Below are 25063 nucleotides of genomic sequence, written 5' to 3' on the forward strand. Positions count from 1 at the left end.
TTGAATAGGGATTATCATAGTTTTAATTGTTAATTATTGATTAAATAAACTTTGTTTTAGTAAGTACTTTCAAGGATTTGAATGTCCACTTTAGTCCCACAGTCAAATACCACAAAATTAAGAATTCCAAAATATGATTTTTTTAAATTCAAATGTCATCTTTAAGACCTATAACTCAAAAACATGCCTGGCGACTTGTTCTGGGTTTTGTTGGAGCTGGTCACATATAACAGAAAGTAAATAATAACATACCTGTAAATCAAAATACCAACAAAACAATGACGATAAGTAGCAGAATCATGATGATGGGAGCGACTATAGCTGCTGTGTTGTCTGAAATAGAAAATAGATTGTAACAGAAGTACTGTTAGCTCAATCAGTAAGGCGCTAGACTCTGGTGCGTACATAGATATCTAGGTTCTAGTTTGTCTGGGGTGCATAAGTTCATAACGGTCAGAGCTAGAACCTTATAGTGTCTTTTTCTGTTATCGTGGAAAAATTGAGTTAGCTTGATATTCACCAAAACAAGGAACTTACTGGTAATTATCCATGTCAACCTGTACTAAACTGGGAGCTGATCCTGGTTGTGATGGTTATTATATATAGGCTGACTAGGGTTCTCCCTCAATGATGCTAATGGTTTATAAGATGTGTCTTGGACCATAGTGGTCAGCGAGGCTTATTTTTGCTTCCCTACCTACTAAATATATTGATAATGTTCAATTTTTTGCTTGTTTTGCTATTTACATGCAGACTAATACATGTGTAACATGTCCGAATAAATTTGTGGATAAAATGTTTGTTTTTTTTTGGCGATTTTCTCCAAAACTGGGCATTTTGGCCCAAATTTGACCTCACATATTCATCAAGTCTTTGCCATTATAAATATGTATACTTTTATATACTCTAGACCATCAATTTAGCAGTTATGAGACTAAAAAGTTATCATAATTCCAGTATTAAGACCAACCTTAATTACTCTTTTGTTCTTACATTGATTTACATACTTTTAAAAGATCAACTTACCTGTAGCAGCTGTACAGTGCACAAGAGAGAAAATGAAAAATAATGAACAAGAAGCATTAATATGTGGCTACATAGAATTGAGGACAAGGAATTGGCATACATTAGTTTTTGGTATTAGGATCAATCAAGTATGTTTAACCAAATGTGTATAATCAACATATATCAAATTAATTATGCTCTACATTTGGATAGTGATGATTGCGAATAGCATCCACCCAATTGTCCAATAAATGATCATTGTTAAATTTGACTCTTGAATTCTCTATGATCAGCATATTTACAAGGGTGTCATAAGGCCACTTAGCCTAATTGCCAATATTTGATTTAATATATGTGTCCCCAAGCTCCCCTTGTGTCGTGAATACCCTACAGTGTCACCATTATATTACTGCAATGCTTTGGATGTGATGCTCCTAATTAAGCCTTGTCGTGCTTGAAAACAACTTAAAAACACTACAGATAAAGATACAACTTAGAGCTACAAGAAAAATATAAAAATACAGTTCAGGCCAAAGGTTATACAGGCAACAGATGCGTGAATTGAAGGAGACTGTCTCATGGTGATGGGAACTTGGAAGATTGTTCCATTATTTGGAGGCAAACACTGTCAATGTTCTACCACTCTCTATGATCTGACCCGGGTGCTCTTGGATATTTCAAACAGAATAAAAATCATTACTGTACATATGTGACCATCCACGACGAATCCAGTGTAAAATCGCACTTATGAGTATTTTAGGCTATTAAACAGTTGAAATCTCCATTGAACAAGCTTTAAAATGATATATCACTTGTCATAACTGCTTGGGAAGTAGGTGCTCAAAAGTTAATTTTGCAATTGAAATTCTTTTGTTTGCTATTGATTTCTGTTATGCTTATTGGTCCACATAACTGAATAAGCACTGTTGACTTTACACTGGGTTTGTGGTGGATGGCATCAGCGTCATAAAGAGGTGTTACTGGTGTGAAACACCCCTCTTGGGTCTGTCCAAAAAAATAAAATGGGAGGAAAAGAAAAGGCAAAGAGAGAGAGAGAGAGAGAGAGGAGGGGGAAGAGGAGAGGTGGGAGAGGAGCTTTTGCGTCTTTAGTTGTATAAATTCAGCTTAAGTTTGCTCTCAACTTAGTCAAAAATTGCAGAGTTCCAATGTCCACATATGTTACATAATGACCAATCAAGATATATTTGCGTGCAATGTGGCTTTAAAGGCATGTTAACGATTTGTATCATTTATATCGCAGAAAATTAAACACGCTGTTGTTCTGATCAATCTTTTATTTGTTCCTAGCTCAAAAAAACAAGTAGATATAAATGCACTGTATTTTGTTATGCTAACTACGCTTACAAAACTACATCTCTTACGCTGCATTGCACCATGTTATATTGTAGTGACTTTATACAGAAAAAATATCAGGCACCAATGAGTATAGTTTCCTGTCAAACCGCAAACTGGTTCATTAATTTCATACAACTCGTCAATTGATCTTATTATTAAAGTAAAGGAATGCGTGTCTAGCTTAAGTTGTAGAAACAGAAGGTGAATTATGAATAAAATACTGGAATAACTTACAAATTTTGCGAATTTTCATCCAATCTCATTGGACTTCATCTGGCAACTGCAAAGATGCTCCGGTATTGATACGTGTCCAGTCTCCGATCACGATCAATACCGGAGCATCTTTGCAGTTGCCAGATGAATCAATGAATTGGATGAAAATCGCAAAATTTGTAAGTTATTCCAGTATTTTAATCATAATTCAACTTCTGTTTCTACGACTGGATGAATCATAATATACATCAACATTCAGCAGAAAACCGTTGGCAACATTTTTTTTCTGTCAAAACATGGTACAAGTATACAAGCTTATGTACTTCAGATGATTTTTACCTTGTAATCTAAATCTAATCGCTTTTCAAAAGAATATGTTAAAATAAAGCAAATTTAGACAGTATTTTGCATTGAAAATGCTGTAAACCGTGCTGTATGACGTGAAGTGAGCTTTGAATTCCAACTTTTTTTTGCCAAGCACTTCTTTTCAATTCATCCCCCTGTTTCTTACAAAATTTTCCATTATCACACCCTACGCCACTTGTGGATGGTCACCTATAAGAGGTTGTTAGGTTGATATAATTGTAACAGTCAATTAAGTGGCTGATTTCATCCCTGTATTAAGTAAAGACACCCCAACAGAAATTTGTTTGCTTTTCTTTTTCTGTAACAAAACCTGTCATACTTGCTCTTGTTTTTTGATTTATTGTAATTATTGTCAAGCTATGGTTACAAAGTTACACAATAAACCATTTCATTTTATTTACAAGAGCAAATCAAATAGCGTACCCTTATCAACACTGACATAAATTTGTAACGATTAAGCCCATTCTTATTGGTAGAGCTAAGAGTTAAAAAAAAATTAACACAGTTGAGCCCAATATTTTGAAATTCATAGCGAAACCAATAAATATTGGGCGTAAAGCATCCAATTTTATCACTATTAAGTTTTAGATCCAATATTTTCACACACTTGGATTCAACACACCATAAGGCCTAAAATTGCTTGATTGGCATAACATATATAAAAAATTAGGGTAGGTAGGTAGGGATTTTTTTTTCTTCTAACTTTCAAAGCTGTAAATTGTGTTTGATAAAGGCCTTGAAATTTTTTATTTTTTATTAAATTAAATGAATAATTTTATATATATACCGTATATATATTTTAAAATAAAAAAGTCAGGGTCGGGTAACACCGATCAAACTATTTTTTAGGCCTAATGGGGGTATTTGGTTTTTGTTGGTGATCCTAAACAGGACTAAACATTGTGAGCATGATCCCTTAACACGAATATTGAAATAAAACTGACTTACGATCTGTTCTAACAACATCAATCAGAGGACTTGAAACTGATTCAACCTAAGACATGGAAAGAGAAAAAGTGATGAGTTGTATTAAATATTCTTATCATATAATATTTCTATTTCATCAAAATCACAAAAATATATATAGAGAGGAAATAGAGCTGTTCCTATCCCCATTACAAAGACACTCCAGAGACACATGCTGACAGGGATACATCAATGCATAGAAGGCGAACCTGCATATAAACAGTGAATGGAGTGCCCATCTCTCTTTCATTAGAGATTAGGCCACACTTCTGCATATAATGCTGCTGTAAGGGGATCGCTACACCTCCTCCACAGCTGGTCTGTTACTTTTCCAGAATTGAAGAATGCCAGTACCCATTTATACACCCTAGCAGAGAGGAGTAACTGAGGTAAAGCACCGAACTCACAATCTCGAGGGCTCTTGCTCTACCACTAGACCACACATGCCCAAAGAATTAAATGTTTTGACTACTTTAATTTATGGGGATCAGTGAGAGTGACTTTAATTATTATGAAAGAACTAACCTGTCCATTGCCATCAGGTATATATGCCCTAGTAAATGCTGTGTATGATGTACCAGACTGCAGCTGACCATTATATGCTGTCACGTTCCTTTGCAGGAGCTCTCGTCTTCTGCTATTTCCTGGTGGTAACACATCTTCATCATTACATGTTGTGTCATCACCTTTGTTACCAATTATGACTTGTCCATTTAGTTGTTGTAATTCGCTCCTTTTAGGTAGAATTGAATGAGAAAATGAATAACAAAATGAAGTTTAATGACACTACACAATAAATTATTTTCCTACCTTTTTCTGTGCAGTGCTTGTCTGATTTTTGCCTAAATTTCAACTATTTTTGGTGAAGTTAACCAAATTTTTTTTTTTTAAAGAGGAATGTTGCTCGAAAAAATTTGGGGAAAAAACTTTTTTTTCTTTTTGCAAAACCTAGCATTTTTGCCCAAATTTGACCTCACTGATGGATTTGTCAAGTTGTTGCCATTCTATGTATACTTTTATATACTTTAGACTAAAAGTTAGCAGTTATGAGGTCCAAAAGTTTCCATAATTCCAGGGTTAAGACCAGCCATAAGGCACTTGCCTAGTAAGACTTTCTTAACATTACATCTGAAAGCAAAACAGTGTCCCAGCTAAGACAAAAATGTTTTAAAAACTAAGTAACATAATGTTACGTTTTCAAAAATATTTGTTAATGTTTTATACCTTTTATATAATCTAACAATATGTAATATGTTTATGTTTGCTGGGATAGTAAAACTTCAATGACATAAAAAAACACAACTTACTCATTCAAGACCATGGCTGTATATGCACAACCAGGCTTAGCTTTACAAGTCTTCCAGTCAGTAACTTCTTCAGGAGGGTACATATCAGGTCCTGATGGTAATTCTGCATTTTTTTCTAGTCCAACTACAACTACCTCATAGCACCTGATGAAATAAAATGAAATAAATGGATAAAGAAACATTTATATAATGATCATTGATCACAGCTTTTGAAGATAGGTTTTATTCAATCAAGAAAAATACAACATTTGACATACCTATTCATTATTATTAAAACTATACATTCAAGTTTGATCAGTACCAAACAAGCTGGAATTGTTTGCTCATTATTTTTGGTGGTAAAAGTATCTGTGCTTATCCGCGCTAAACCTGTGAGTTTCTATTACGTTTACACTGTTCAGTATTAATAAAATTCACACTGTTATGAGACCAACATATTTGTTAGTGATTTAACTATAAGACAGGTCAGTTTATATTCTTTATATTGAATAATAATCCTGTGTTATTTATTCCATATCTCCATATCCCTTTTATTCCCTTGAATCCAGAAAGGCTGTGTGAGAGGTGATTTAGTTCTGGGGAAAATAATTAATCCAGGTTTAACACTGGCACTAGCACCCCAGTTGCCCACACACTATTATTATCTGGAAAAAATGTACTAAAGCAGCTTATTTCTGGGGCACTAACAACCAATTTTAGTGCCTCTGTTGCTCCCCGTGTAATTTCTCCATTATGTCAAATCATGGATTTGTGTATTATGTAGTAACAGGAAACCAAACAATGCTGACTGAATAAGAAATCAAATCATGTGCAAGAACTTACCCAACGTTTCCATATCTATTTGAGACTGCTTGAATGCCCATTTTGAAAGTCGAGGTAGTTACACTCTTGGGGTCATTCAGGTCTGGGCCAGAAGGTGGTGGTGCTGTAGCACCATCAGGAACTGATTGAGCAAGAATACAAAGAAAATTACCCGAACTTTATATGTGGACATTTTTGCGAAACATTGATTTCCATGAATATGTTCTTTCAGGCACACTGTAAAGCATGATATTTTTGTGCCATGTAAATTTCAATTTGGAGAAAACTCATGATTCTGTGACATGAATTTTCTGCAAATTTGTACATTTCTTTCAATACCTATAACAAAACAAAATATTTGTGTGCATGAAAATTGCATTATTTGCAAAATGTTCATGCATGCAAGCATTTCATGATTTACAGCACTTCACTTGTAATAAAATCACAAATTTAAAACAAGTAACAAAGCAGTTCAAAATCGTTAAAATGTGACAAATTACAAGCGTGAAATTTACCACAATTAGAGTAATGCAACACCAATTCACAGAGTATTGGGAAGTGTAAGAAAGAGCACCTCCTAGTGACAAGGTACAGCAAAAGGTAAGAATAAAAAGAAGTACATGTATATCGTAGTTTGACAGAGTGCTAAATATGCAATATCGCTGTTGTAAGTAAACAGCGTTTGAAAATGTTGGTATCTTTTAATTGGTCCTAAAAATTTAGAACATTTTATGATCAATCATTTGAAATATATATTATAGAAGTGAATTAGCAATATTTATTTACAATAATCTTATGTACGAAAACAATTGATTAGCCACAAAAAAGGGGAATTTACAGCTATTTAGCTTTATGACAAATTCAACTGGAAATGTTGCGGTTTTCAATGCAAGGCGTCAGTTGGGATGCCTCCATCATGGGGCGATTTAAATTCAGAAAGATATAACAGCTGTATATATGCTGTTTTTGGTTCTTTAAATTGTGTAGAGAACAATGGTTGCAATTGGATTTGAACTGTTCATATGTGACCAAACTTTAATTTACAAGAAACAACAAAAATTGCAAACAAAAATAATTTTGTGATACAAAAGAAGATATTGTTTGCATGCTATTTCCTTAAGGTTAAAAATAAATGAAAAAAAGGAAACAATATCAGAACATTAGTTTCTAACTTGCCAAAAGTTTTATATCACTCATACATAAATTCTAGGCAGTTCATTGGTTGATTACCATTCGTCATTTTTACCATCAGCCTCTGCATGTGATGGACTCTTAAACGCTGCAATTTAATTATGGGATGGACCTCAAAATGTAAAGTGTGTCACAGCAAAATATGGTTTTATGTTGATGAAAAAATGTATTTCCTAACATAAATAGTATTTTTAAGTATGAATTTATGTTTCAATGATATTAAACAAATAAGAACCTTTTTTAAATTTGTGTAATGTTCAAAATATAATCAATCAGTAAAAGCTGCATTATTCCATCCCCTCATCACTGTTCCAGCTGGTGGAGTGGAACAATCCATCATTCACCTCATAACTATACTCCAACCATCACACACATAGACAGTTAATTTTTGTATAATAATAAATGTGATACATTGTGACCATACCTCCAGGATCTGTGTAGCAGTATCCAGACACCGTTGCATTTTCCCCTTCTCCTGCTCCTGCTGTGAATGCACTGACCTCAAACTCATATCGTGAATACTCCACAAGGTGATCTTTTAACACCTGATACTCGCGTTGTGTGACTGATGTTGAGCCTTCTCCATCAGATGAGGTAAGGTCTGTACGGGGTCTTATCAACCAGTAAACCTGGAATTGTCGGGAGTAACAATAAACATGTAAAACGATATGATGATCCATATTAGCATTTGAGCAAATAATAGCATTGCATTTGTATCTGTTTCAGCTACATTCAAAAAGAGATGAAAAGCGCAGTTACAACACCTAGACGTTGATCCACAAACCTAAGCACACTTTACAGATTGTTGCTGACCACTACAGATGCATTTAATTCCATAAACCATTAAACAACAACACAGGGACTTGCAGCTCAGAGGCGCACAACCTAGACATTCCACAATTGACTTTCACAGCCAGGATCAGCTCCCTGAGTTTCGTACAGGTTACAACAAGACAATTACCAGTAAGTTCCTTGTCCAAGCGAAATTCAAGCTAACTCAACTTTTACATGAGAGCGTACTAACCACCGCCAGGGTTTGAACCCGGAATATTTTATAACCTGAAATACTTACTGTATAACTCTCTATCACACCATTTGGATCTGTGGGTTCATCCCAAGTCACAGTACATTGCTTGTCATCTTCAGTTGCTTCAGCATTTAGGGGCGCAGTTGGACCTGCCATAAACATTAGCCACAAACATAATTATTATCTACTAGAGCAGTGTAACAATTATAACGATCAGGTCTTCCCTAAGAGAAAACACCAGGAATCAAGAAGTTATGTACTTCCAAATATCAAATGTTATCATGTGAAATGCATGACTTAGGGGTTCATTTATTGCACTGAGGGCATGATCAGTTGTTTATGCCCATCAATTCTATTAATGAACTCGTACATACCAGAATTATTCGGTTATTGTATTTTATCAAAATAGTAACATTTAACAGTCTTAAAAATACAAGTTTTCAACTTTCGCTGCTATCATCATCCCTAAACAGTGGGGCATTAACATTGTTTAGGACTGGCTTATGACAAATCATGCATGCCACTACATGTAGCTAGATAATGCTTATGTATGAACAGGAAGATGTACTCAAAAAGATTTTTCCCCAGTTCATCTCTTATTCTGTTGTATAACAAATTTAAGTACAAAAAGTACTCTTCTATGGGGTGGGTGGGGCACTTAGTGCACAAAATTACATTTACCGTCTCCTTTCTGAACTCGTCCAGTAGGTATGTCATCAGAATTTCTAATGTCTGTCAGTATTTACTGTGTCTTAATGTTCTGGATTTTAATTTTTTTGGGATGACAATCATTTACATTCTTCGCATAGTTCTTTTTTCTACTTTTGAAGACTAGGAGCTATATCTTAGGGATATTATGTTTCTGCATATCCCTAGTGTATTGGTCTTTGTTAAATGGTAAATGATAATAATGAGAGATTGTCCTAATTTACAACAAGCAGCTTTTTATCATAGATTCAAGCTCGGAAGAAAATTCAATACAACTTACGTGCAGGTGGCATCTCTAACACCACTACCTCATCTGATACTTCTCCTTCTAATTCAATTCCATCTTCCTCAACATTGTATGCACGAACAAAAACATTGTAAGATTCTCCTGGGGTGAGATCTGGGATAGTCAACATTTCTACCTTTCCTACAGCTGGAATATCAAGGAAAAATTATAGCTTATGTATTTGTATACCGTTAAAATAACACATCTTAGTTACTACTTACACTGAGTAGAGGTAGTATACCACCATGGTGGATGAGGCTACTATTTTTTCTTCATACTACCCAAAAGAAACATATCCCAGGCCTAAAGTTTTACTGCCATTATATGAGACAAGCACTGGCTTTATTCCAAATCCCAAAATACAAATTTTAATCATGAAAAAGTTCATGGGCATGAAGCTGGCCTAGACCTTTAATTGATAATATTACGTAATGCATTACCATGAACATAGATATGGATGATCAGCAGTTCAATACACTTTCATTTACAGCAAAAGTAGGCTATATATTGGAAAAACGTTTTGGAAAGCAGATACAGCAATTATTTTGTGTTCAAGAAAAGAACACTCTGTGTTTGAACTTTCTAGTCTATTTTTCTTCCCTGAATTACCATTTCCTTGCTTGTATTATATTGTTTGTATTTTGGTAATTCAAATATTATTATTATTCATTTTACAAGTTAATTTTACAAACTTGTGTTTCTGCTTCATCCACGTTTTCATCTACTTTTCAACAAGTTATTTATTATATTTCTTTATTATATCACTTTTTTTCAGTAGCACTATATGAATCTTATTAGTTTGGATATGGTGCATTTCTTAAGTACAAAATGTAGCTCTACAGTCTACATACTTCGTATTGGTGTAAGTCCTTCCAATTCCACCTCATAAAATGCTATAGGACCATTTGGTTCAACAGGTTCCAACCAAGTAACTATAGCAATAGTGGAGGAACCTTTTTCTGGTTCAGCTGCAATACCCATTGGTTTCCCTGGATCTATGAAGAAAACACATTTAGGTATGGTCAAATTAATTTCTAGGTAATGTATTATTTTATTATTACTATATACAGCACAAATCATACCAAGTTAGTTTTCCTCTGCATAAAATAATTTGATATTCTTTTTTTTTTTCATTATTTGACATAGGGATACCTGTATTTATTTATTATTTAACCTGGGTGACCAATCAATGCGCTGGTACTGTTCTCCCTTGTTCCCATGTATAATAAGGATGTATGACAAATGGACCATGGGCCAGTATCAACACAGAATTATTCAATAGAGGTTGTGCATGAAATTATTGATTGGGGCCAAACAAACGATTTGAACCAATGTCCTTCACCGTAATCATGGCACAGTGCAGTCCATTCAATCAAATGTTGTCATCAACCTATTTGATTGTAGTGCATTATTACTGAACATCAACCTATTTGATCGTAGTGCATTTTATTTACGAACTGTTGCAGTAGATTGCAATCATGCTTTTTTAATGCATTTAAGTAGTCCGCCATATTTACGGTATGATACGTCATATGCACACCCTCTATTAAGGCTTGCAAGCACTGTCTGGAACTATTGCTCTTTTGTGACTAAAACTTGAAAACTGGATGACACTTCACCTTACTATTCTATTTACCAAGCTGTTATTTACCAGTGAATATAAGATGCCTCCTTTTATCAAGAATAAGTAACACATAGGGGCATATGGCCTATATTCTGGTTTAAAATAGGAAAACCCTGACAGTATGAAATATGTTGCAATATTCATACCAACTGTAATAAAGTATTTCATCAAATGATTCTGCATATTCTGATGTGTTCTGAAAGCCATCATTTTAAGAAATAATTGTAACTATGTTATAAAAGTCAAACAGGACCATTTGCTAAGGCAAAATATAATTGCTACAGAATTATAATTTGCAATCAAGTTTTAGATTTAGGACCTGGAGAATGAATACCACAGCCACTGTGAATTACAAACCATAGTGTTTTATACATATTTTACCCAAATAAATGCTACAAGTGCACTTAAACATCTAAGTTGGGAAAGTTCAAATGTAGTAGGAAGACTCTTATTGAATTAAAAAAAAACGAAAAAAAACGACAGGGATAAAAAGAGAAAGGTCACAGACATAACCTTAGAATTATTCTTATTTATAAAGCATACTTGATTGTCTTGTTCTGGTAGTAGCAGGCACAGCCATGGTTTCACTTGCTCCTACTTCATTAGTACAAGTCACATTTATGTTATAATCAGTGTAGGGTGTGAGCCCTGAGATGTTGTAAGTTGTTACTACTGGTGCCACGATAACATCTTCTTTAGACTTTCCATTTGGGAAGACTTGATACCCAATGGTGCAGCTTGTAACATCTGAGTTTCCAATGAATGGAATTGTCCAGCTGACTTCAATATCAAATGCACTGACTTCTCTCGCTGTGGGAATGGTAATCTCAGGACGCTCTGGGAAAACAAAGCAAAAAGTAAAAATAAATTAACTGCATCTTTTGTGGCTCCACAGTGGTAAATCACACATTATTTTTCAGCATAAATACGACAGTGCAAATAAAAATACAAGCACCTAATTGGGATGAGTGGTGTGACTTTCTAGAAATGGAGACATGCTAAAAAGCAGGGTTCTTGTGAATCCTTTCTAAATTCTTCAGATCAAGTCTGTTATGTTTAGCATGAATTGTTGCATTTATGCTGTTTGTATGACATGACATGCCATAGCTGATTTTTAAAACTACTTCGAGCTTTGTTTCAACTGCTTCGAGCTTTGTTTCAAATTGATCCTTTCTATCTTTTTATGACTATTGAATTGTGGGAATTATTTTCAGACTAATAAAGATGCTTTAAATGTATATTCTTTACACATACTTTGTTACGAACTGCTGAAAGGTCTTTGAAAGAAAAAGGAGGGCTGTTTTCAAAACACCTGATTAATCAGTGAAATATGGGCACATGTTTAAATTTAAAAAAATATTATGATCAAACAGATATTTGTAGCATTAGCCGTCTGAGTTGGGGAACTAGATCTACAATATGGTGGTGTGCTCTTATCATGAACAGTAATTACACTATAGTACAAATACACTCTACTGTCTGTTCAATTAGCTTAGATTCTTGACTTTTTAAGATATTTGAAAAAAATAAATAATTGTGGCCAAAGTCATCAAAGAAAAGTGTTAGCACAGCCTTAGACCTAACGTGGTTTATACTTTTCAAATTCCAAAGTTCAATTTAAAGCCCCATTTCTTTTCAATTTTGCCTCATTTTAGGCAGTTACTTGGGTCCACCATAAGGGTTCGCGACCTTTTTACAAATCGAGTGGGACGGTCCATTCTCAACTTAGGGCATAGACCCTATCCAATTTGGCAAAACAATCTGTCCACCAATCTGTCCTGCCATTCCAATTGTTATATCGTTCGGTTATTGGATAGGTTCTATAGGTGATGATGGTCCACGGTTTTGTTACACGAAACTATAATTATGGCGCGATTACGTTTTATGCATAACATTATTCTGAGCATTATTTTTCCTAAACAATGACATTAAAATTATGGATTTCGTTCTTATTTCAACTGGTTTACAATGTAACTTGAGTTTTGTTTAATACCATCATTCCTTCCCAAGAATATCAGCTTTAAACTTGACATTTTCAGATACAGTGACTTTACAAGAATTGTTTTCTGTAACCTGATTGTTTTAAATAATATTTTCTGATGCAAAAATTCTTTTGTTTCCAAATGTCCTTCTCATACAAAAAAAACCCGGAATAACAAATTGAAAATAAATGTGTAATTTTATAGTAGGCCTATACCTTCTCAGACCAATTCGTAAAATAAATAAATAAATAAATAAATAAATAAATAAATAAATAAATAAATAAATAAATAAATAAATTGGTCGAATAAATACTACCTCAGCGCATTATGACATTCGTCCCCATTGCTCTAAATGGATTGATTCAAAAAGTTTATGGTACCCGACGTTCTCTGACTTTTTATAAAAATATCGGGAAAAGACCAAAATTGAAAAGAAATGAGGTTCTAAACTGAACTTTAGAATTTGAAAAGTATAAATCATGTTAGGTCTAAGGCTGTGCTAACACTTTTCTTTGATGACTTTGACCACAATTTTCTATTTTTTCAAATATCTTAAAAATTCAAGAATCTAAGCTAATTGAACAGACAGTAGTAATGATTTCCTCATAAGACACATCAAGTTGAGACTGTCTTCAAAACTCCTAACAAATGTATTCCATATATTATATAAAAACTATGCAAATTAAATTTTTATACAATTTTTCACCCTGATGTAGACTATGCCATAGTCGATTTTTGATAAATAAAAATATGTTATTAATCATGATGAACGCATTCAGTTGAACTCGAAATTATACTGATATTTATTACATCAAAATACTAGTAATAGTATAAAATGGTTATGAAAAAGTTTATATAATTAAATTTGTGACAGTAAAAGTAAAGTATACGTTGGCTTATATTATTATATGCAACATATCATAATGGCATAATAGTACTTCAATACTGAACAATTCTAATTTTAGAATCTGCCAGTTTATTAATCGCGAAAGCCCAAGTTAAAAATCGACTATGTACTTTGAATTTTAAGCGGGACTTTGAACTGGCAAAGTCCCTAACACACACACTGTCAATCATACTTGTTTATCAATCCAATTAAACCGCAAGCAAGTACAAGACGCGCTCATGCACCTACAGAGAGTTTAATGTTCCCGCCAACACAAAGGGCGGTATAGTTGTGTACCATGTAGTTATTAATGGTAATGACAGGTGCCGGAGGATTTAAACCATAACGAGATCTGGGCGACCAATCACAAGCCAGATCCATTTAAAGATGCATTACATCATGGCCAATTTTAGTAGGCCAGAAATCCGACAATCTCATCCACAGACAGCCGTGTTAAGCATGCAAACCACAATCCAAAGTCAGTAGTCCACTTGGGAAGCTAACAAACAGAGGGAGTACGGTGACTGAAAAGATCAGATGTGGAAATCTATCAATTGTGCACAAGTTAATTGAATCAGAGTTTTAAGCTTAAATGCAATAGCCAGAGTATGCACAAATGGCAAGTGGACTACGGAGAAGTCTAACCCTGATGTGGCAGTGAAGTCAATGCGCTGAGGCAGATGTGTCGCGCATGTATCTATGCAATGTCTTTGAGTGAAGTGACCCATATACAAACTGGTGTGAAACCAATCGCTACATATTATAAGCTACCAACTTAAGCTACCATTATAACTTACCTAACACAAGCAGATCATATTCTGCAGAATCATATCGCAAGTCATCAGATTGCACGTTAATGGTGTTTGTTATATTACAGGTGTAGCTACCGTTGTCACCACGTACAATGTTAAAAATCCTTAAAACCCTGGTAGTGAATAATTTTGCAAGATCTTCTCTCTCAATGATGTCATATTTGTCTTCTGTTCCGTCAATTCCGATTCCATTCTGATCATACCAGGCAATGTCAGGGTTTGTGTTGCCGTATACTGTGCAATCAAGGTCGGTAGTGTCACCAAGATTTGCCTCCACTGCAATATCTCCATTTATGATTCTTCCAGGTGCTGCAAGTTAAAGTGACATGAAAGGAGATTAACTAGAAACGTCACGGTTTTCGACGCAAGGCATCGAACGGGATGCCTCCACCATGGGGCGATTTAAATTTAAATGTGTACAAATCCATTTTTAGTAATTTGTTCTCCAATGACCCCTGGGTGACTCCAAAATGACATGCCAAAAATTTGGCTCTAAATGTTGACTGTACCCACCAAGTTTCATGCCCAAACGACCAATTTTATTAATTTGACCTTATATGACCCCTGGGTGACCCTAAAATGACCTTCCAAAAATTGACTCTAAATGTTGACTGTACCCACCAAGTTTCATGCCCATAAGACAATATTTAGTAATTTGACCTTAGATGACCCGTGGGTGACCCCGGATGACCCGGAAATGACCTTCCAAAAATTTGGCTCTAAATGTTGACTGTACCCACCAAGTATCATGCCCATAAAACCAATTTTATTAATTTGGAAGCACGGAAGCTCGGACATTGCAAAAACAGTATGCCTCGCGGTGGAGGTATAATAAGGTATATATGTATACACTTGTAAGTCACTCATGTTGATTGATTTAAAGAACAAGTGAAGAATTTGAAGTGGTTGAGAATTAAACATGGGGTGAAATCACATTGAATCTGCAGTAAATGCACAATAAAAGTGCATTTATGAACTAGCAGGAAAGAGTTTAATAGTTACATAGCAGTGATTTGGGCTTTTATTACTCAATGTGTACAGTACACACAAAAACAGAGTACACAATAATTTTTTCACATTTTGAGAAATTCAAAAAGGGTTACACATACTTTACAGTACCAAGGCTACATACAAATTGGTTCATCTAGTGCCGGAGGTCATCTTCCAAAGGTCTGGGGTTCAAGCCCCAGCACAGTCAACTATGCAGGTGATGTTCACATTGCAATTTAATGGTAATATGTGACCATCCACCACAAAATGGTAGTAAAGTCGGCTCTATATCATTTTCTGTTTATTGCAGACTTTGAAAGAATGCACTGCCAGCTTTAAAATGACACCTCAACCAGCTTCATTGGACATCTGAAAGTGAAGTTATGGTTCATCAAATGTCAAATTCCTAATATATTTTGCATATAAATCCATATACTGTTTTTGACTGTATCTCAAAATGGAAAATGCCGACTTTACGACCAGTTTGTGGTGGATGGGCACATATGTTCTAGTGTGCGATGCACGGTTCTGTAATTTCTGTTCCTTTCTACTGACATCCTTAATCATCTAACACAATTATTGTGTTCAGTGGAAGTTATAAAAATGTCTTGTGGAAGTGTGAAACCATTGGGTATATAGCCAGTCTTTGAAAGTTGTGGTGCAATTTCATCTGATGCAAAGCAATTTTAACCCTATTCTATTACCCCCCATCAATTTTGTACCATATGGCACGAAATGGCTTAATATGCACATAAAAAAATTATTTACACAAATAAGGTCTTTTCTTTTGAATAGTTTTGATAATGTATCACTTCTCTCTCAACAAAACACCTTTTTTCCTGATATAACTACCATTTACACATCATAATGTGTTGGAATGTTGCATATTTTAACCATTTTAGGCCAAATTCTGCCCTAAAAATAGCGCAAAAATGTCCATAAATTCTTTAAATATAGTCCAAATTAACTCGAATTTCTTTTATTATATGTAGAAACACGGCTGTGTATTTAAAACTGCATGAAAATGCCACATTGATGTACTCATACACTTAAAAATGTAAATCAACATATTTTTTTCATCACATTTGGCTATGGGCTCATTATTTATTCATGAGCTACTTTGCATAAAATTTACATAATTAATTATTAAACTTGCATGGGCGCTAGTAGTAAATTCCAATTTTCTATGCTTTACCTCACTTGTTCGGCTCAAAATTAAAAGGGGACATATCTGACAATAACAGCTAACATTTCATGGAAAATAAATACTAATCTATTTTTACAGAAATGTTATAATATGATTTTAAGTGCAGTCTTAGAAAAATCAAAATAAATTTATACAATTTTGTAGGACAATTACAATATTCAACATAGGCCTATAAAGCCTATGGAATTTAGCACACACACCCCCATCTGTCCGGGACTATCCAACCACAACTATGATATTTTGCTATGCAATGCATGTGTGGATATGTCCCCGCTTTGCTGGGAAAAATCATGTGTGTATCCCCAGTTCGATCAGATATGTGTATTCGTTTGATTCTGTACTATGCAATAGGGGATATCACCTCCATATGTCTAACTAATGCCTTTAGCCCCCTCTAGCAGGGTTATATAGCCCCATTTGCATCTAGTAAGAAAATCAGGGATATCCTTATTTGCAGACATATCCGCAGTTTATCGGGATGGAACGGAAATGTATCTCCATTTCACACGTTTTACAAACGCACCCCTACACACAGTAACAATGAATTACATTTTGAACAGTCATTTTATTCTTTCTTTTGTATTACAGTGGCATAACTAGCAGGGAAGGGGGAATGAAAGAGAAAAATGCCCCCATGACAAAAACTGAAAGAGAAAATCGGGAAAGCAAAGGAAAAGAAACAAGCATGCTGACTATGCCCCTGCTAGTGTATTTGCTATGATGTACACAAATAACTTGTTACTGTACTCAAAGCAATAGTACAAAAAATAAAGAAAAGTGACAACTGGACATGTAAAAGCTTCGTTGATCATTTCTTGTAAAATATGAAAGATAACACGGCTAGACACCATAATAATGATACTGGATTGTGTGTACATCAAATGAAATATAACTGAAACTGACTACCTGATTATATGCAAATTATTGACTCTTTTCTTGTTTTTTTCAATCTATTTTTATATCTCCCAATCAATTTAAGGCAGCTTGAAGTGCTCGTCAAACACATAAAGTCAGAGAAATGTGGTTTCACAATTTTGCACCATGCTTTTTAAGTTGTATCGCAACAGGCGAATTTGGGGGAGCAAATTGCATTGTGATACAGAGCAAGCATTAGAAAAATGCAAACCATACATTGTGTATATATGTACAGGCGCGCACTCCACATACTACATTCAGTGCTTTTGGATGCATTCATTTTTCTTGCGGCTTGAGAAATTGTACAATAATGCACTGATGCTGAGATGTTGATGCGTCTAATGCACACCCCCTTTCGGGACTCATTAGAGGCAACAACATCTCAGTACGTGCGCATTAGTTTGTACAATTTCACTCCCGGTAAGTGATTATACAAATATTGAATGTTTATGAGTACAATAGTAAGAATATGTTCATGAGGTGAAATATGGACTGCTCCATTCAAAGAGGTTTTGCCGAGTTGAATGGAACAGTTCATATTTTAACGAATGAAAATATTCTTTCCATTGAACAAATAAAAACATTCAATATTTGTTTTATATAACTCATATATAAATTCCTTTTCTTCCACTTAATTTTATAAATCACCAGGAAAACAAAATAAATTAAAATATATAAACTATATCTATTTTAGAGGTGACACCCACACATGTAATTGGCAAGTCAAGGTGGTCACCATTCATGCTATGTGCACTCAATAGTCAATAGTAATTGACCAATCAAATGGCAAGAATCTTTGTATGAGTTATATAATTTATTTATAAACATATAATTATTTCAAACTCTGTACATAGCATGCAGAAATCTGAAATTTTGTCAACAGCTATAAGTTTTGCATGCAATGTTTGTCCATACTTGTGTGAAAAGTGACCAATTATGATCCTGTATTTAGAGACCAGACTCTCTAATACTATGTACAAGCCTTATATTCTGTAACTGTTATCATTGTTCTATCCAATTACTTTTCCAATATAGTGTGTGATATAATAAATAGTATCCTAATACATCAGTTGATCATGATTTATCACATCATGTGCCCTGACACTTGAACACACAATTCACTACACATGATCAGCTAATACAAAAGACGGGCGAGTACCACAAGTTATCACGTTTTTCTTCTTCAGTGCAAAGCCGATCCTGGATTGTTTGTTTCATTTTCTGTGTGTACTGCATTAACATGTAGGAAATACAGGAACTTACCTTTCACATCAAGATCAAATGAGTCGATCTCTGCTTTAGGTCCTGTATGAAGCTGAGTAGTAGCAGAACATCGGTAGGTACCTGATGTAACATTTGGTTGAGCATTGGTCAACAGAAGAGTGTATAATCCCATGTCAGGTTCTTGAGGTACTCCATTTACTGAAGAGCCATCCGGTTTGACCCAAAACACATTTCCATTATCTATCTCTCCTCTTGGTAGGTTAACTTTACATGTCAAGTTAACATTCTGTCCATCAAGCACTGGCCCAGGGTCTTGTATGCTAACCTGTAGATTATCTGGAAAATAATCAAATGATACATGTTACCAATTGATTCATATATTGCACATTTTGCCTTGTCATTAATAGGTCTGGTTAAAAGGAGAGATTAAAAGTGTTAGCACTTCTGCACATGGTTCAACTTGCTTTACCTTACATCAGGAGAACTGCAGAATGCTGCTTCAGTAGTAACAGACCACTAAATTATATTGTATCAACCTTCACTGTAATTTGGTGCTAGGTTTAGAAGTATTGGCTAAGCTTCACAAAATTTGACAAATTTGTAATGGATCATTATTCAATGACTCATTCTTGTTCTTTCAGAAATTAGCATATGGGTTTTCTTTTATTTTTTCAGTGCAAATATTCCCTATTGTTTCTTCTTGTGACATATAATTGGCCAGGAATAATTGGCCAGGAACGTCAGAGTGCCGAATACGCAAAATTGCCATTCTCGGTAAATGGCATTTGAAATCTTGGCTGTACTATACAATGGATCAACCTGATTTGTACAGCTAAGTATACAATTCATCTCTTTGTCAAATTCATTAATCACACTTTTTTTTATTTGTTCATATCAAAATTTTAATATCTACGTCAGGGAAATAAAAGATCACCTGAAACATAATCATAAGCATACTATAACTCATTTTGCTCAAAATTCTTGATTCTGCACTCTGCCGAATTCATAACATTATAATATGCAAGAAACAGAGCCAGCTGCATTAGTATTTTTGACTTCTTAAATTAATATTAAGTCTATCAATTATCAAAAAAACCAATAAACATTCTTGGAACAGAGAAGTGTTAGATATACACAGTACACAGACATATTATTTTAAATCATATTTCCTTCCAAATTATACAGTCAAGAATTATGCTTACCTTTATCACATTCAAACTCTAGATCTGATTCATCACATGTACACATTCCATCAACATTATTGCATGTTGCACCTGTAATACAGGTGCAGATTCCTGTACATTGAGATCCATATTTGTCAGCATCACATACTGTAAAGGTGAATTAAAAACATGACAGTTGTGTTCGTTATTTGTATTTTTGTATTGATGATATGGCAACTGTTTGAACAATTTATCAAGGACAATGTTAGAACACTTTAAAAGCCTAATTGGAAATGGTCCCCTTAAGGAGGCTGTGTACTCTCAGACATACATGTAGTAAAAGTGCAATAAACTTTGTAATTATTCGTGCAAGACATATAAAAGTATACATTTTTATGAAGGCAAGACATCAATAAATCTTAATATAAATACAGATTTGGGATAAAAACAACAATTATGAAGAAAATCACAAAAAAGTGAGTTTTTGGCAATATTTGTTAGGTACATCATAAAAAAAACACTCTTTCCAAAATATTTTATTTTGTTTTTAGCTCAATCTTGAGGCTCCATTCCAAAAACGTTTTTTTGATTTTTTTGATATTGGCCTTATTTTTTGAGATATTGACCATATAAGGCATCAAATTGAACTTTTTAAAATTCACAAACGACTATTTGCACAAAATGATGCCTAAAATCGGAAATAGACCAAAATATAAAAAAATGAGAAAAATGTTTCTTGAGTCGATCATGCTTTTTACGATGATCATATTTGCTTATCTATAGATGATGTATTTATTGAGTTATCGTGTACCTAAATCGTAATTTTACCGAGAAAATGAACATTGAAATAATGGCCGTTGAAGTTTAAAGTGGTCATATTTTGCACTTTCATCGAATCTCGCAGGAGAATGCTGCAATTTTTATTTTTCTACCTTACATTACATAAACATTGGGTAAATTCACGGCCCTTGAGAAGTTTGAGCGAAATCCATTCATAACTTGATATTTAAATCGGGGAAAGAACTTGAAAAACCCACATTTTATCAGCTAAAACGGAGCCATTTGACCACTAGGTTTTTGTGCTTCCGTGGTGTTTCCATAAGATGCGCCGCGCATGCAGATAAGTGCCGCGTATAAGTAGCATATTTGTGTGTTAAAGGCGTATTTCGTGATCCTAGCATCCTCTATTTATGCCATTTTTCATTAGATATCCACGAAAAAACCCTATTCCCAAAATGTCAGTTGATTCCGATTTTGCGTTCATGAAGTTATGCATGATTATGTGTATTACACTGCTCCATAGACAATGCGTTGTAATTTCGTTCTGGTGCACCAGAACGAAATTCAAATTTCACGATATCTTTGCTAAACAAATTAATCTGCAAGAAATATTTTGTACACATTATGTAGCCAGAGGTTTCCAGTGATATAAACCCTGCTGGTACAACAAAGATTTTCTTTCCTTTTCAATTTCAAACACGAGTGGAATAGTGAAATAAAATCCTTAAAATATTGCAGTTGGTGTTTACAAATCTGGATTTTCATTCCTTGTTTTTATAAAAAACATAACAAAGTACAAACATATCAAAAAAACTCAATTTTGCGAAAGAAACAATGTCTAGAGTACACAGCTGCCTTAATACCTCTTCCCCATCCCCAAGTACAATGTTGCCATGCACAACAAGCACATCTCATATCTTCTCCCAACACTGTTTGGTGGGGAAAGGGGAGGGAGTATTCAAAAGTTGAACATTGAGACAACACTTTTATAATTCTTTGTTTCCACTGATTCATATTAGTGTGCACATTATAGTAAGAAGAGCATGGGAACTAGAGTAAGTGTTAAAACACATTTTTTTCTTTGATTGTAGTTATCTAGATGCATCTAACAAAATTCATGCAGCATATCAAAATTTATTTGTTGGAATATGATAGCACTCATGCACATTACCCTCAGCAATTTGGAACCCTGACTAAAAATACAAAAAAAAAACCCAAAAAACAACAACAACAAAAAAAAAAAAATCACCCAAAATGGTGGTATGTATCTTCTTTAGGTCTGTTTAAGATGAAAAACTCACTTGATTATTTGCACCAAACAGGGTGAAATTGGCAATTTGTGATATGTGTATACTAAGTATATAAGTAAAGTCATTTTGGGTGTGGGTCATTTTTACATTAATTTTTTTACTTCACTTTCAACAAATGGGAAAAGATATTAATTTATTTTCTGATCAGTTAGATAAGACCATAGGTTATCATCATGGAAAATATGAATGGACTGCTACTTGCAGAAACGGAGACATGGGGGTGGAGGTAGAATTTTTTGAAAGACCTTCATAGTATGAAAAACATATAAAGAAAGTACATTATTTCAAGAATAAAACAAATGAACAAAACAATAATAATTTCAGAGGTCAGAAATAATTCAACGTCAGAGAGCAAGGAAATTATTGCACCAAATAACCCTCATAACCCGCCAACCCAAATTTAAAAAAAACATTTAACCAAACATACCAAAAATAAAATCCAGACTTGTCTAAAAATGTATATAGAGGCATACTTACTGGTACACATCATCCCGTTGCCATAGTAACCATCATTACATTCACAATAAAAGCTGCCTGGTGTGTCGAAGCAACTTGCATTAGGATCACAGTTATGGGTATTAGTTGTACATTCGTCGATATCTACAGGGTTAGTGATGTATTAATAATTATAGTTATGTCATAAAAGCAATGGGTAAAGAAAGCAGCAGCTATGTTATCCAATAAAGATTATGAAACAATTGTGGATTAAGATTATACCATAATTTCAGAAGTGTTCTAACTAAATCAAATAAGAAATAATGGCTAGATATCCTTAGGTCAACCTCTCTGGATATGAAAGGGCCCCACGTCCTGACTTTATTATTTCATACAATTTTGTACCTCTATTTATAGCTGAAGGGCTGAGGTATGAACGTTTGGACAGTATTTATTGTGGGACATTAGAGCACACCAGACATATCAAATTGCATTCTGAATACAAAGAATGTCCTTCTGATATCAAATAATTTTGATTTTTTGAAATTCGCAATGTAATGCACATTTTTTTTCCAAAACACCAAAAAAATTAGGTCGTTTTGGGAAAAAAATCCATATCTTCAATATGAAATGTCAAAATTTTCAATTGATCGTCGGCTTTTCCTCCCAGCTACATACACTTTAAAAATATATCATTAGATTTATAAACTTTACTTTGAGGACTGTTATATATCAAAAATGTGAAAAATATCAAATTTTAGTAATTTGTCATAAAATTTGTATTATATTGTGAATTTCAAAAAAATGAAAATTATTTGATACCAGAAAGACATTCTTCGTATTCAGAATGCAATTTGATATGTCTGATGTGCTCTCATGTCCCACAAAAAATACTGTCGAAATGCTCAAAACGCTCATTCCAGATGCCTTAATCATAGCTAATACTGTTAACATACAACTGTTAAATATGTGTCACGGTTGTTTGATGTGCTTATTTATTAATGTTTCTAACAAAACATTACATAATTTTCAATTCTAGACCTTTGCAATACCAACAGCTGTCACACAAATATACACATATATTTTTTAGTATCTTTAACTCAGATTTTCTTTTCTTTATCAAATTTTTCATAATTTTTGCCTTTTTCTTATAATTTTTATTCAATAAATTGTATATTTGTGTACAAATTGAGGGTGCTATTTACATATATTTGAACTTTAATTTATAGCCCAATAATATGAGCTATTCCTTTCATTTCATGATAAAAAATATTTTGGAAATTCCCTTGCTATATGTTACTTATTTTTATGATGTTTTAATGCCATTATACAAGTGTCTGCTCCTTGTAAAGATGCAAACAAGATTAAAATAAATAGCGCCATCAGTGTTCAACTTTTCTTAAAAATTAATACAGTTCTACGTGCCATCAAACAACCATGGTGTATTTTACAATGTTTTCACTTTGATTTTTGTTGATCTGGGCCTTGTAAGAGAAGAGTATTGTATATATAGAAGGTAATATCTGGCATTAAAAGAATTCCTTCATAACCTATTTGAGAAAATCACCTGATTTACAACCCCACACTAAATGAATATGTGCATACTGGCTGGGTAACTAACATGACTAAAATGATTTGCAAATATTACATGTATATTAAAGAAAATATAATGTGTTTTATAAATTGTACTACAGAAAAAGAAATATGTTCATGCAACCTGGTGCAAGCACATGCAATCAAAAGCTTGTAACACAAATGAAATGATAACACCATTAAATGAAATTTTATATCATACTTCTGCTGATGATACCTACACCTTTTAGATATTTAAAAATTGTAAACCATGAATGTGCTAATTATTAGAATTTTGTATTTAATTGTTTTTAAAAGGACTTTATTCCACAGATATTTCTATTTATTACACCTCATGAATATGCATGAGTAAATAATGCCACTTCAATCGCAACAGATACGACCTATTTCACAGTCCAATAGTTTTTTCTATTTCACTACATAACATCATCCCCATAGTCAATATTCGGTGTAATGAAACAAATACTACATGTTCTATCAGGAAAATAGGGTAACTATTCCCCCTTGGTGCTGGAAATGCGGCTATCACCCATCACCCACTGGGTTCGGGGTAATAAGACCCTAGCCAGTACCTTGGGGAAAATAGTTTGCCGAATTCTGCTTTAACCATGTAGTATTTGTATAAAGCTGATATTTGCTGCATAAGCTCCTTACTGCAAAATAATTATTACTCGGCAATTAATATGTTCAAATGCAATGAAAAAAAAACTTATGAGATATTTCTTTCATGATATTATGATGGTGTTACACTGCTGCATAAAAGTGTTAAAACTTACTTGTTTCACATGTATCACCTTCATACCCAGTTCCACCACACATACAGGTGAATCCGTCAATTTCATCTTGACATGTTCCTCCATTCTGACAGGGGCTACTAGCACACTCATCAATATCTGTAAATACGAAGGAATCAAAT

General features: G+C 33.9%; 1 protein-coding gene across 1 annotated transcript in view; it reads right to left on the bottom strand.

The window, feature by feature from the left end:
• Positions 1-259: 259 nt before the first annotated feature.
• Positions 260-25063, bottom strand: part of LOC140155162 (uncharacterized) — a 44573-nt gene continuing 19769 nt past the window's right edge. Inside the window, exons 14-29 of the mRNA XM_072177896.1 lie at positions 24924-25040; positions 22597-22719; positions 20069-20197; positions 18906-19202; positions 14516-14839; positions 11394-11687; positions 10078-10221; positions 9221-9373; positions 8278-8381; positions 7630-7834; positions 6036-6156; positions 5214-5357; positions 4432-4639; positions 3889-3934; positions 1027-1035; positions 260-333 (exon numbers count right to left, since the gene is read on the bottom strand). Of these exons, the coding sequence (XP_072033997.1) occupies positions 260-333; positions 1027-1035; positions 3889-3934; positions 4432-4639; positions 5214-5357; positions 6036-6156; positions 7630-7834; positions 8278-8381; positions 9221-9373; positions 10078-10221; positions 11394-11687; positions 14516-14839; positions 18906-19202; positions 20069-20197; positions 22597-22719; positions 24924-25040 (2492 nt within the window). The remainder of the gene's footprint in view (positions 334-1026; positions 1036-3888; positions 3935-4431; positions 4640-5213; positions 5358-6035; positions 6157-7629; positions 7835-8277; positions 8382-9220; positions 9374-10077; positions 10222-11393; positions 11688-14515; positions 14840-18905; positions 19203-20068; positions 20198-22596; positions 22720-24923; positions 25041-25063) is intronic.

This window comes from Amphiura filiformis, chromosome 1, assembly GCF_039555335.1.
Source record: "Amphiura filiformis chromosome 1, Afil_fr2py, whole genome shotgun sequence".
Taxonomy (NCBI): Eukaryota; Metazoa; Echinodermata; class Ophiuroidea; order Amphilepidida; family Amphiuridae; genus Amphiura; species Amphiura filiformis.